The 13891-nt window shown below is 44.7% G+C and overlaps 1 protein-coding gene across 1 annotated transcript in view; it reads right to left on the bottom strand.

The window, feature by feature from the left end:
- The window catches only part of GALNT17 (polypeptide N-acetylgalactosaminyltransferase 17), a 188897-nt gene that overhangs the window by 58469 nt on the left and 116537 nt on the right, over positions 1–13891 (bottom strand). The window contains exon 6 of the mRNA XM_048967090.1: positions 8837–8954. Coding sequence (XP_048823047.1) covers positions 8837–8954 — 118 coding nt within the window. The remainder of the gene's footprint in view (positions 1–8836; positions 8955–13891) is intronic.

Below are 13891 nucleotides of genomic sequence, written 5' to 3'. Positions count from 1 at the left end.
ACCAATACATCAGTTGGAAAGGTAAGGAATTCTTCTCTCAGCTGCTCGTGCCTGTCATTGTTGATAAGGGGAGTTAAGTAATTAATTTCTGTGCAAGAACAGAGGGTGAACTCCAACGCATGGCGATGCCAAGTCTTGGGACCTCACTTGAGCCAATGTCTTTACCCCCAGATGTGACATCCTATAAGAATGACAACAAAACAAGCTGCCCCACACAATCCTTGACATGCCTGCTGATGTGCGAAAGCCAGATTCCACGTGTCAGTGTGCCCCTGCCCAGCCAGCCAAACAATCCCTCCTGCTATGGGAAAGTTGAGTGGGACTGCACTGCAGGCATCTTGCCTCGCCTAGAGGGGCCCAGGCATTCCTCTCTGGGGATGCTGGAGCTTTGAGGGAATATGGACAGAAAAAGATGCATCTCTGATGCGACAAGAAGGGAAGAGTGAAAATTCAGAAACCCCAAGTGAGAGTGGAAAGGGCTCACAGGGTGGGTGTAACACACATGGAACACAGCATGTGATAGAAAAAAAGCAACAGCCTGTCCTGGGGATACTGGAGATGCCTGACACTGAGATACGGGCAGAGTGCCAGCACATTGCCCAAGGAGCCTCTGGAGCAGCCTCACCTGACAGCACCAGCATGGTCCAAACCTCACTGTGACAAATCCAGTGGAAGAAACAGCATGGCAAGGCTCTGTCCAATGAAAGCACCGCTGGGCCAACCAAAGTTCTCTCTCAAAAGCATAAATAGCCCAACCTTCTGAGAGCCAAGGAGCCTCCATAGCCACATGGCCTTCGCAGAAGCACTGCTGGCTACTGCAGTGCTGTGCCTGCTCTTCACACTGGTTTTCTCCACGCAGGCCCAGGATGATCAAGGTGAGCTCCAATCAGTGTTAAACCTAACTGTGCTTGCAAGAGGCAAGCATCGACCCTGTGAAAAATCAGTAGGAAGCTGATGCCTGCCAGTTTCAAGGAAAGATAAGGCATAGCTGAGTCCTAAAATGGATTTCTTCGTCCACCAGTCAATCTCATCCACAACACACAGCTCATTGCACATGAGGAGTTATCATCTTTCCCAGTAAAGATGATCGGTGTCTTCCTGGCATAAAAATCAACTTGTCAGTAAAAACACTGGAATCAAGTGGGGTGAAAAGAACGGTCCCCTCTCCCTCCTCCAGCAGTAACAGGCAGGGATGACAAATTATTTTCTCTCGAGAGGAAAGACAGAGGCAGGAGCGCTGCGGCTGCCTGCCTGCAATTCCTTTCCCCAAGGAGGGACAGCTCTAAAGCTGATCACAGCTCTGCAGCTCCCTGTCCCGAGGGTTAGAAACTGGTTAGGAAATAATCAAAACACAGCTCCATTTCCATGGAGATAGGTTTGATGAAAAAGCATCTGTACAGTTTGGAAAACTGCGCCCGAGCTTCTTATAAAGCATTTTTAAGCACCTACAGTAAATTCGGAGCTGACAACTAAAATGCCAAACATAGGATCTGAAGTCATACTTGCACTGATTTCTGCTCTTAAAATAAATGCATGCAGTGATTGGATATTGTTCAATGGTGGCAATATTTCTTCCAACCACACAACAATCACTCTGTAGAGCAAAATCAACTTCCCTGGCAGGGATACAGGTACACATAAACAGGCTGTGGCCATACACAAAGGTAATGCATTACGGGCGTATCACTATTTCTAAAGCTGTATTTCTAAGACCTTTACCAAGGTCAGTCCTACTCTGCTTCTTACTTTCTTCTGAGTTAACTCAATTTTCATTTGGAAAGAGCCCTAAGCCTCAATTTCTAAGTGGATTTTGGTTCCTGGCTGATTAAATACTTTTTAAAAGCTAGACTTAAGTTTCTATTGTTGGCAGGTTTAGGGCTTTTTGTGAGTTTCTTCTTTTAAATGCTTCCTACACTTCAGGATTCTCTGAGGCCTTGGAAAGCCACCAATTTCACCCAGGTTTATGCCCTCAGCTTTTCTAACAGAGTTCTGGCCCAAGGTTTCTCAGCCCTTCCCCTATTGCCAGTGGCCCTCCTGAGCATCCCCCACCACCAATGCTTTCTCTGCATCATCAGCATCCAACACCATTGTGAAATTTACGTTTCCTCAGCATAAATTCTCTGAAATTTCAAAAGAGGGGGGATATTTGAACAGTACATGCACTCCAGGTAAGCAACTGTTAGCTGATAAAGTCCCCCCAAAGTGTTCAACCAGCCAAAGGCAACCAGAAACATGTCAGTCCATGCGGTGACACCTCCTGCAGCTCGACCAGAGAATAAAGCCTGGGAGACATCTTGCTTCAAAACCTACCTGTAAGTCAGAACACTGGGCCAATTTGTCCCCCCACTTTCCACACAAACTATTTGCTGGTGCATGTGTAACTTCATGACTAATTCAATCTCAGCAAAATTAGGTGCAGATGGGGAAAAAATCCCTGCACACCATGAGAAACTCGATTCAAGCCTAACTACTGCATCTCAGCAAACCCTCACAAGCCTAATAAAGCCTTATGAATAAATTACATGCTTTTCAGCCTTCTATTTTTCAAAGTGATAAAAAATGTAGCAAAGCATCAGCACAGATCTGCCAGACCTGACCAAACCCCCATCCTGAACTGGAGAAACCGTAATTCACAGCCCTGCACTGATGGACGGGGCGGCTCAAAAAGGATTTCAGGTGCTGCCTGCTGTGAGCTATCTCTGTCTGCACCCAGACTTTAATGCATTAATCAGCAGAACTGAAAGGGAGGCATTTGAGGATGATCAAAGAAAAAGCCCCAGTGAAACACATTTTGAAAGACAGCAGTAAGCACACGTCGCAGAGTCAAAGCGTGACACCCAGTATTGGTCGTCTGCACATTTGGACGGTGTTATAAAAATAAGTTCCATCCTAACAGGGCATATTTTCAGACTTTGATGACAGGCACTAACTATTTCAGTATTAGATTCGTGCAAGTAAAACCCTAGCCAAATATTCATGCATCCCTGTGCTCCCTGTTACACTTGCATCTACCACTCTTCCACTTCAGAGTCTGGGTACAGGCTGCCCTTCCTCCACACAGTCCCAAGGCCAGCACAGCTATGGATGCTAGAATCAGACAATCATAGAGTCATAAGAGTTGGAAGTGACCCTTAAAAGGCCGTCTAGTCCAACTCCCCTGTGACGAACAGAGACATCTGCAGATCAATCAGGTGCTCACAGCCTGGCCCAATCCACTTTGAATGCCTCCAAGGACAGGGCATCCACCAAAGAGGAACTTGCTCTAAACACCCTACCAATATTCTTCTTAATAAAAAGATACGACCATAGTTTTATGGAAAACACATGCAGAAGAAGTCAGGCTCCCTTGAGAAGCTTAAGTATATCTGTTTGATGGCTTTCCTTTTTTTTTGCATCTGAGGGCCTGACCCTCTCAACATTTCAGCATACGAATAACCACACTCATGTAAACAAAACGGGCTCCTTCATGGATGAAACAGCCACAAGTGCTTTTGTACATTAAAAGGCTATTTAATCTACCTTAAGAGTTTCCAAAAGATGAAAGGATGCACAGGCACCGTACCCTCTGGGAGAGGATCAGTGTCGTTGCCAATGCAGTGGGGTTACTTAGGTGACTGTGTGGCTGGGGGATGAAAGTGTGATCATTAAGGAAACCACTCCTAACAACAACACGCTAATGCTCTCATCGTCCCCATTTGCTACTCCAAGCTTGATGATTCAGCTCTTACAGCTACATGGAGATGAAACTCTGCCTGCTCTGTAGACACAACTGTGGGATTGGGGGCACTAAGACTGGGCTGATGAACCTGGCTGACAAACCTGGGGCACACGCTGTTCTCTTCCTCTGGAAATTGGTTTAAAAAACCCAACCCAAGCTTCAGACAATTTAAAATTCATAATAAAATGTAGCTCAGTTACTAAACCTCAAAGGGATCCCCGGATTGTGCTTTTCTTAATGAATTCAATAATCGATTCTTACTACACAAATAAGGTGTGGGATGGATCAGCTAATAAGCATTCCCAGTTAATTGCTTTCTTCAAGTGACAATTCGTACAAATGATACCATCAAAGGAGTAATAATATCCTTATTGATTAAATTAATCTCTGAAAGACAACTCAAATGAGTTTAATTAGCAACGCATGACAGTAGCACAAAATACTCCAAAAATAACCTTGTAACCCATCCCAGGCTTGAAATCGTGGCAACAGTCACGCAATGGCCCTTTGCATCTTTATTCAAACAGACACTCACAATTTTACAGAGCATCTTTAGTGAATGTCTGTGACCAACCATGAAAATCCACAAAACCAGAGAATGCAGAGAATCAGCGAGATGTTGCAAAAGCAGTCTGCCTGTGTTGTCATTCAGTCCCTAAAAGCCAGGGCCACAAACAGGCTTAAAACAAAATAAAAACCTTCAATGAAAGGAGGCTGTTGGAGAAGGCCACGTGTCAAAATGGACAAAACGGAGTCAGTGGGGATCCAGGGCAACACCAGTGCTTTCAAGAGATAGGAATTGGGCACCAGGTTCACAAAATCAGAGGAGAAACCTGCTCAGTGAAGCAATGGGTTGAAAAGATTGGGTGTAAGCTTGGATTTGGGAGAGCAGCTATTCTCTTTGGGGCCTGGGGCTTGTGCTCCAGGGATGGGCAGTGGGATCTCGATGAGACAGAGTTGTCCATGTTTCCATATTCCTGTGGCAGGACTGAGACCAGGTCAGTGATTGGGGCCACGGCAATTTTTCAGGAGATGTTTGTGCTTCTTAGCTCCTTCTGATCAGATGTGAGGCTGCCTGAAAGCTACAGACATTTCACAGCTGGAAACTGAAGCTGCACCAATACAAATGGCAGACAAAATCCTGTATGTCACATCCCTACTGCAGTGAAATGAAAAATATCCTCACGTTAAAAGTCGCATTCCCATGGGTAAGGAGCACCCCAAGAGATGCAGTAAGATGAAGTACGACTTCACCCTGGTGCCATTCTCTGATGTTGGGAGAAAACTGCAAGCCTTCTCGCATCCTTCCCACACTGATGAGTAACGGCCTTAAGCTGCGCCAGGGGAGGTTCAGGTTGAACATTATGAAAAATCTCTCCCCAGAAAGAGTGATGCTGCAGTGGCACAGCTGCCCAGGGAGTGGTGAGGTCACCAACCCTGGAGGTGTTTCAGAACTGTGGGGATGCGGCACTGAGGGATGTGAGGGGTGGGGATGGGTTGGGGCTGGGGTTGGTGATCTTGGCCTTTTCTAACCTGAATGATTCTCTGTGGGCTCCACGCAGCCAGCAGTCTTACTCAGTTGCAGGCACAGAGAGGCGGTTTCCACAAACACTCTGCTGTTGGGAGGCATTAACTCAGGGACAGGTTGATCAAACATGGGGTCCTTGTGGCTGTCAACGCAGTGAGAAAGACCTGGAGCTCTTATAATATGATTGCAAGATTGCAAGGCACACTTTGGAAAAAAAAAAGAAAAAAAAGTGTTGAAAATCTCTCTGTTGAAATATTAGCCTACACTGCCTAGCTTAGCAAAGACTTCTGTGCTCTGCCAAGAAAAGCGGAATTAGAATCACAGAATCACAGAATCACCCGGGTTGGAAGGGACCCCAAGGATCATGTAGTTCCAACCCCCCTGCCTAGCAGGGCCACCAAACATACACATTCAGATCAGGTTGCCCAGGACCCCGTCCAACCTGGCCTTAAACACGTCCAAGGATGGGGCATCCACAACCTCCCTGGGCAGCCCGTTCCAGGGCCTAACCACTCTCCTAGTAAAGAACTTCCCCCTAACATCCAACCTAAATCTTCCCTCCTTCAACTTAAATCCATTTCCCCTAGTCCTGCTGTTGTCAGCCCTTTTGAAGAGTTTACTCCCCTCCTGGGTGTAGGTTCCCTTCAGGTATTGATAGGCTGCAATGAGGTCACCCCGCAGCCTTCTCTTCTCCAGGCTGAACAAGCCCAACTCCCTCAGCCTGTCCTCATAGGGGAGGTGCTCCAGCCCCCTGATCATCTTAGTCGCCCTCCTCTGGACCCTTTCCAAAATCTCAATGTCTTTCTTGCACTGAGGGCTCCACACCTGGACACAGTACTCCAGGTGGGGCCTCACAAGAGCCGAGTAGAGAGGGACAATCACCTCCCTGTCCCTGCTGGCCACCCCTCTCCTGATGGAGCCCAGGATCCCATTTGCCTTTCGAGCTGCCAGAGCGCACTGCTGGCTCATGTTCAGTCTCTCGTCCATTAGAGTTGATTCTGCCTCAGGAAGTGAAGGAGTGGACATCAGGGACAAGAGAAGAGAATACGCACAGCATTCTGGAGACACTCCAGTGTGATAAAAGACAAGACAATACAAAGAACAACGTGTTCCCCATGCCGGGGCCAAAGCCACCCCGTGAGCAGAACAAGAATTTGCCTAGGGCAAGAGCATGCTTAATGGCTTTATTATTAACTGAGCAACCCGAGGATGCTCCCCAGCACGTAAGGGAGAGCAGTGAGCCGGGAGCTACCTCATGAATGTGAGTAATGGGGTTTGGGTTTTTAAGTGGCTCACACAGAAACGTTCTCACTGAAATCAGCACCTGAAAGCGCCATCTGCAAATACTCCCCTACACAAAGATGCAGTACAACAGATCTGTATATTCATGAGACTCTTGTGTAGTATCAAGCCTTGGCCCTAGGTTAGGACAGTCTACACTCCTCAATTATTTATTGCATTTTGTTATTCAGATTACTTACCTTTAATTTTAGCATTAAAAACTATGCTAAAATTTAGCAAAAAGCTTGTGGTTTTGCCTGAAACACTGTAATTTTTCAATTTTGTTCTCAAAGCCTCAATGGGTTTATTATCTCATTTTTGTTCTTTGAGCAATTTGTTTTTTTAATACAAGAATAATATGTTTTTAAAATTGCCACGATTCTCAGAATGGAATTTGCGTCACCATCAAAACAAAAATAAATCCTCTCTGTACATATTTTTCATCCGAGAATCACTACAACAAACATGGAAGCACCAAATTGCTTCTCTGACTGCAGCCAAAACAAACAAACAGAAAGAGCAATAAAAGCCTCGACATTTCATATTCAAATCGAACCTTTAGGAGAAGATTTGGTTCCATCAGAGTCACGCATTACTGGACGTGAGATGGGTGTTACAGACCCTGGCCATGGCAGGTTGCAGGCATGTGGGGAAGGGCTGACAATCTCTGAGCTGCAGGGTGACTGGGAAAAGCTTAAATCCATCTGACACCCCGAGTTCCGTGTGAAACCACAACAATCCTCTGCTTCCTTATGCAGCCAACGATTAGCCTTGGGTAAACTACTTATAAACAGAATCTTACTGTAAAGCAGAAGTAAAAATATCTGGCAATTGTTAACAGAGCACCTATGGGAGCTCTCCCCTCAACATGAGCTACCTGACAATGGACAACATACATTACGTGCCAAGAACTCCCAGTTGCCCAAAGATGTCACTTGCACTGATTTAAAAAGCTCAGGGATATTTGAAAACCTACTGCCTAAAAAGGGAGATTTCCTAAATATTTTGTCTATCAAAATCACCAATATTTTTCAAGTCTTGACCAGAACATGCAATGCATGTGTGTGCAAGAAGCAGAGAAACACACAGGCTGCAAACACGAGCCTGGGTGAGTCACTGGAGGAAGAGGGGGATTATCTTTTTCCAGAAGGATGTTTATTGCATGGCTCTAAAAAGTTCAGCACGTGAAAAAGAAGACGACATATGTTCACCAGTTGTCCCTGAGACATCATCTTATTTTTCTAGTTAAGAAGCCAATCTTCCATGAAATCCCCCCAAAACCTAACAGATGGGTGAAATTATTAATTGTGAGAAGACTAGTTCCACAGTGATGATATTAAAAAAAAACCATAGATAAACAAATTAGGATAGTCACAAGAGAAGCTTAGTTTGGAGCTGGATCTCTCTAGACCCAGGAAGCGAGTTGCATGATGATACACAATAATCACTTCATATGGAGAAGAGTATGTGGCATATTTAAAGCCTTTAATTTCTACTCCCTTGTTTAAATGAGATTATTGCTCCCTGTAGTCAATAACAATAGATTTTTTAAGTTTCTTCTGATTTGCCAGCAAAGCAAATATCCTCTGGTAAATCTATGAGCTGAACAATGATTTTTCATTTTTACAACAGCACAGTCAATTCAATTTTCCAGCTCTAAGTCTCAAGTCTCTCCCTATCAGCCTGTTAACGTACAACTTCTGTACTGCAAAACATGCCTGGAAAAACCTCCACAGACTTCTCCATCCCAGGTTGCTTCTTTACACTGAATTCATTGCTTATGAATCATTCACTGTATGTACACATTTGAATCACTAAACCCCATCTGATATTGTACACAGTAATCAAGTGATGTTGTCACAGTAGATGCTGTAACGAGGAACGTCTCGTGGATTTATTGAGGAAACTCTAAAAGCGTGGCTGTTAGTGTTTCGCTTTTAAAAGCTTTGCCTATTTAAGAATACATTTTATTTGCAACTGCTGAACGCTTCTATGATATCTTCTTGATATACTCACAAGAGGCCCACTTCCTCCCTAAAACAGCGCCGTATTTCTACTGATATTTAAGATATTTATGGCTCAGACCAACCAACGTGACAACTTGACCAAGGTCAGTTTATACTGCCCTCAGAAATTGCTCTCACCCCTAGAAACAAGTCATTTTCACCTTTAAACTCAAATATACATTCTTTAAAGCAAGCCAACAATTCACCTGAAATGTTTTAGTAACTGCGTTAACCTGCTCAAGTTTTGCTTTCGGCTCCTTAAGTAATGCTAGGTGAGATTCTGCTCACAGCTGTGGCACAAACCTTGATGCCGAGCTCTATGTTCTCCCCTCCATACACGTCCATCCCGGGATCAAGGAGCCCGATCTCTCCAAAGAACTTCCTGTGCACAACGAAGGAGCAACCGATCATCGCTGGCGTCCTGCACCAAATGAAAAACAACAGAAATGCAACAAATTATTGACAGTTTTCCACCTCCAGTGAACCGCGGGGACCATCTCTGGGTTTCCATTCCCCCTGTGTGAAGGAAATAGAATGCTGGCATTTCCTTCATCTTATTCTGTTCCAGCACATCTAGTAACAGAGCAGACTTCAGGACAGGTATTAGCATTCACGAAAGGAGGTCTCTACTTAGGATCTTTATAATATATCATGAAGGCATTGCTATCAGCTATAAAGGAGCATGAAACCTTTAAGAAAGGTTTAAAAAAGGTTAATAAAGGAGCAAATCCTTTAAAAATTGAGAACAACTGCTTGCAGAAACGTTGCAGTGCCTTTTGCTGAGTTCCACCAATACCTACAGTGCCCTAGAGATGAAGTTCCCCCACTCACCTGTGAACCCCCGTGCCCTCCAGCTCACACTGCTGCAGGAGCAGCCAAGCAGTGCCCAGGCAAGGAAAATAACAGAAAAAAAACAGGAGAGGTCCTACCAATACCAATGACATCAGTGTAACAGCAGAAAGACTGAGGAAAAACTCCGTGTCAGGGGTTAATTTATAATTACCATGCAATTTCAAGGATAGGGTAGATGGTGGTGTTTACTAAGCACCCCTGCTGCCACATGCACATAAAGCAGCCCTCCCTCGTTGCTTTGCAAAACGCTGGATTGCATCTCCATCTGATACAGCTTCCCTGAGAGGAGGATGCTGTTCTGATCTCTGCAAGCTGAGATCACGTTTGGGGGCATTTTTTGTGAGTGGTTAAACACTTGTGACCCTGTCTGTAAAATTACACTTTGCTACAGAGCACGGCACTGAACAAAGCCGTATCATTATGCCCTTGCTGCTTGGGGACACACTAATCTGTTGTGGTTATGGTATGCAGAGAGCTTACCCCCCAGGATATTTCCTATACTAAAATAGAAATATAAAAACCATTTGCTCCTTTAACTTGCTTTCATTTGAAACCACTCTGTAAAGAAAAAAACCAAACAACATAAGTATCCAACTGCAGGGATCAGCAGGGAGGAGATGCGGAATTTTACAGGTTAAGGCTTGCCAAGGTTCTGCTGTTTGCTCAGGTAAGGGGTTGCATGCACTTCTGGGAATTGCATTCACTTAGAAAAACATGATTTCTGGAGGAAACTTGGTTTTCAGGTAGAAACAGGGAAAGAAGATTTTAAAGACAGCCTCCCAGCCCTGGCTCAAAGCACAGCTCATGGGCTCTCTGAGCTGTGGAAGCTGAAGCCAAGCAACCAGCGACTGCAGAGGGGGAAAGCATCCTCAAACATACCCAAATGTGGCTCACAGGATCAGGCCCATGCTCAACCCTGCCATCCACACTGCACAAAACACCCACATCTGCCAGAGGAGCCATGGATGAAGAGCTGTAGCCACTTAAGTATTATTATTTATAGGCTTTTTAATACTTTTAATAGACTGGTAGAACAGCTGAATGCTGCTGCCATATTAAATGAGTCAACATCAGAATCCATCAGAGGGTTTTTTTCAATAGATTTTGTCCCTGACAGCCAGCTCACTCTTCCTTCCCATAAGCAGTGTAATGCTTCATCATGCACTGCCACTCCAGTACTTAAGATTTCCATTTTCCTGCTTTATTTGTAGCAAGTTAGCTGCCATTAGTAGAAACAATCCTTTTGAAACGATAAGCGCATTAGAGACGCCAAATCTAATAGCTCCATTATCCTACATCACCTGCTGCAATTAAACAGAAGTTGCTCTGGTTTTATACAGAGCAGCCACAACCCAGCCCACGGGGAATAGATGCGGGGGACCTGGAGCACTGCGAACTCATCCCCAGATCAGCAAGGTTTTCAACCCTCAACAGTTGCGCATGGAAGCTTGACTGTGTAGGGATGGGGAGCCCCAGCTCACTCGCAGGATGTGCCATGGTGGCATTTGACAACAACATGATAACCTCTCGGCCAAAGGGTTTCACCAGCACAAATGGAATAACCTTATTTTTCAACAACATTACAGAATCACACAGAATCACAAAATGGCCAGGCTTGGAAGGGACCTCAAGGATGATGAAGCTCCTACCCCTTGCCACATGCAGGGCCACCAACCTCCCCATTTAATACCAGACCAGGCTGCCCAGGGCCCCATCCAATCTGGCCTTGAATACCTTCAGGGACGGGGCATCCACAGCCTCTCTGGGCAGCCAGTTGGCCGTTTCTGAAAAGACCAATTGCAAAGGACCACGACAAAGAACTTCTCCAAATTGCCAACACCAGCCCTCGACTGCCACCCAGGAAAGCTTTTCTTCATTATTTTGCAACACACCTGCTCTTTACAGACCGAAGAGTCCATGATCTTTTCAGAAACACTTGCAGAAAAAGCCTGATGGGGATTTTGCAACTTCACCTTCACATTTTCCTCCTTTTCATTTTCCTGTGTGTTCTGTTTTCAACACATGATACCACAAAGCATGCAAAGCAGCGCTCCCGAGCGGATCCAAGCTCCCTCAAGCAATACAAATTAAGTGCTACATTCTTCTTTGTAACAATGCTTCCATATTAAATAAATGAGAATCATGCAACGCTCAACTATTTAAATAAAAACACCATTTGATTTTGCAGTAAATCCTTCAAAAAGGTGGACGCTTACAATAACAGATTGCCCATCCGCCACAAAATTATGGCCTGCAGACAAAGAGCTGATAAAGCCTCTTGTTTCTCTGCCCCTTAATTAAAAGCATTAACACAGTTTGTTTTTAAAAATCACACAGCTCAGCGCAGCTCAATGCATTTGCTTGTCCCGATAGCTGCGCTCACTTTAATGAGAAAGGAAAAGCAGAATTTGGCAGGAAAGGATGAACAGAAATGTTTAGCACAATCGTTGCGTTAGCATCCAGAAATCCACAGCCTTAGATCCTTGCCATTATTTCTGTTGGCTCCTCTATGCTGCAAGTGACAGAAGGTCAAGAAGAACAGCTTTTATGAAATATCCTCAGCGTGAATCTCTAAATAAAGATGAAGAAGGTACAGAAGAAAACATTTATCCTACTCTATTAAGTTACCTTAATGGTCTTCCTTTCTTTAGCACACAGTTACCATCTGATGATTAAAAAGTCTCAAGTAGATTGCTTCTTCAATTCAAGGAAATTAATTTTCCTTCACAATTGGATCTTGCTTCCAATTTTATGCTAAAGCGCAAGTTATAAAATATGTAGAAAAAAAGATTAAAAAAAAAAAATTGGGGGTCATACAGGTGCAGGAAGGCTGAGAACTTTAAGAATTTGCTTGGGCACCCAGTTTCCACGAAGGCGCTGTTGTTTTTGATCAATGTCAGTCATAGAGATGCTCTTCCCACAGCAACCCAATCCCAAAGCTTTAGGAGACACAGCACCACTCCCAGCTCATCTGCGATGGTCTTTCACCCGCATGGAAGGGCATTCTGTGCCACTGACGTCTCTGTTTGCCACTCTTCAATGCGTGAAACCCAAACATCACATATAGCACTGTGAAATCTGAGACTTATCCAAAATAAGCACTATTTCCCTCTTCTGCTGCCTGTCTGTACCTCTGTGTCCCTACCGGGGGTCACTGCTGGGAGCCCCATCTCAGCAGTAGACAATGAGGCCCAAACTTCTCCTTAAGGAGTATCAACTCTTCATCTGTGCTGGGTCTGTGCCTGGATGCCACAGCGACCACCCAACAATCATCACAGAATCAAAGAATGGTTTGGGTTAAAAGGGATACCTCCCACCAGACCTGGTTGCCCTTTTTGCTCTTTGGAAAGCTGAAATGCCTTGGAGAGCTGACATCAGACTCAGATAACATCAAATTTTTCAGTTATATTAACAAACTTGGCAAAAGCAAGTACACAGCTTCCAATAGCATCCTATAAATTACTTCCTGGGTTACATCAGGGTTAAGGTGATCACCTTCACTTAATTTTACATGGTAAGCTATGGTAAGGGAATTTTCTTTTGGCTCTAAATAAAACGAAGAACCCAATTTTCAAATAAGAATGATTGCAGTGCTATACACCTCCATATTTCTTTATCTGTGGGAAGGTGAATGTGTTGTGTAATGAAGACGGACCTGCAAAACAAAGCTTTCTAAGAAGAGAATACATGTGGAAATTAAATACAATCAAGTGGCATTAAGGACTGATCCTTCTGGTTGTAGAACTGGGTTAATCCCACAAGATCTCGTGTGCCTGACCCAGCCAGAGAAATGGAAGAGGAGAGGAACTGAATGATTAAAAATGAAATGGAAAACAACAAGCCTGCTGCTCGATCACATCGGACCCAGTGATTCCCTACACCCATCCCACCCCTCTGTGCCCCCAAAGCTTCTCCCAGAAACAAACGTGCAGGGCAGACACAGCCTGGACACCCACTGCAGAGCCAGGATTTGCTTTAACAACGAATTTCAGGTCATTAACTCCAGAAATCCGCAGTAAGGAAGGTGCTGGAGCACCTGGGCGGCTGCAGGAAGCCATCACCAACAGCGCACAAGATGCCCATCCCAGCAGCCCCAGTGTCACGGATGAAGTGTCTCCTGGAAGGAGAAATATATATTGCTTCTGCCTCCTACAGAGGGGCTTCTACGTGCACTTACTGAGTCAGGCAGGAGCCAGGCTCTCAGCTTCCCTTCAGTGCCTGTGTAATGGTGTGGGCTGATAAAAGCTGGATGTCTTTCAAGAGAATGCAATAAAATTTCTAGGAAGGAAAGGCACTTCAGCCTACAGCAGCGTACCTTGCTTAATATCATCCCCAGGATGGCATCTGCAATAGTTGTTTCTTGAATAATTCTAGCTTCCCTGCCCCAGTGACCTTGTTTAATTGTCTGTTTCAAATGGGTTTATTTTCCCGCTGTTGCTAAGTACTATGGAGCCTGTGGAACAAATTAAAAATAAAGAGATATCACATAAAAGAGATGCTAGATTG

The sequence above is a fragment of the Lagopus muta genome, chromosome 20, assembly GCF_023343835.1.
Source record: "Lagopus muta isolate bLagMut1 chromosome 20, bLagMut1 primary, whole genome shotgun sequence".
NCBI lineage: Eukaryota > Metazoa > Chordata > Aves > Galliformes > Phasianidae > Lagopus > Lagopus muta.
This window is presented reverse-complemented; position numbering and strand designations above follow the sequence as displayed.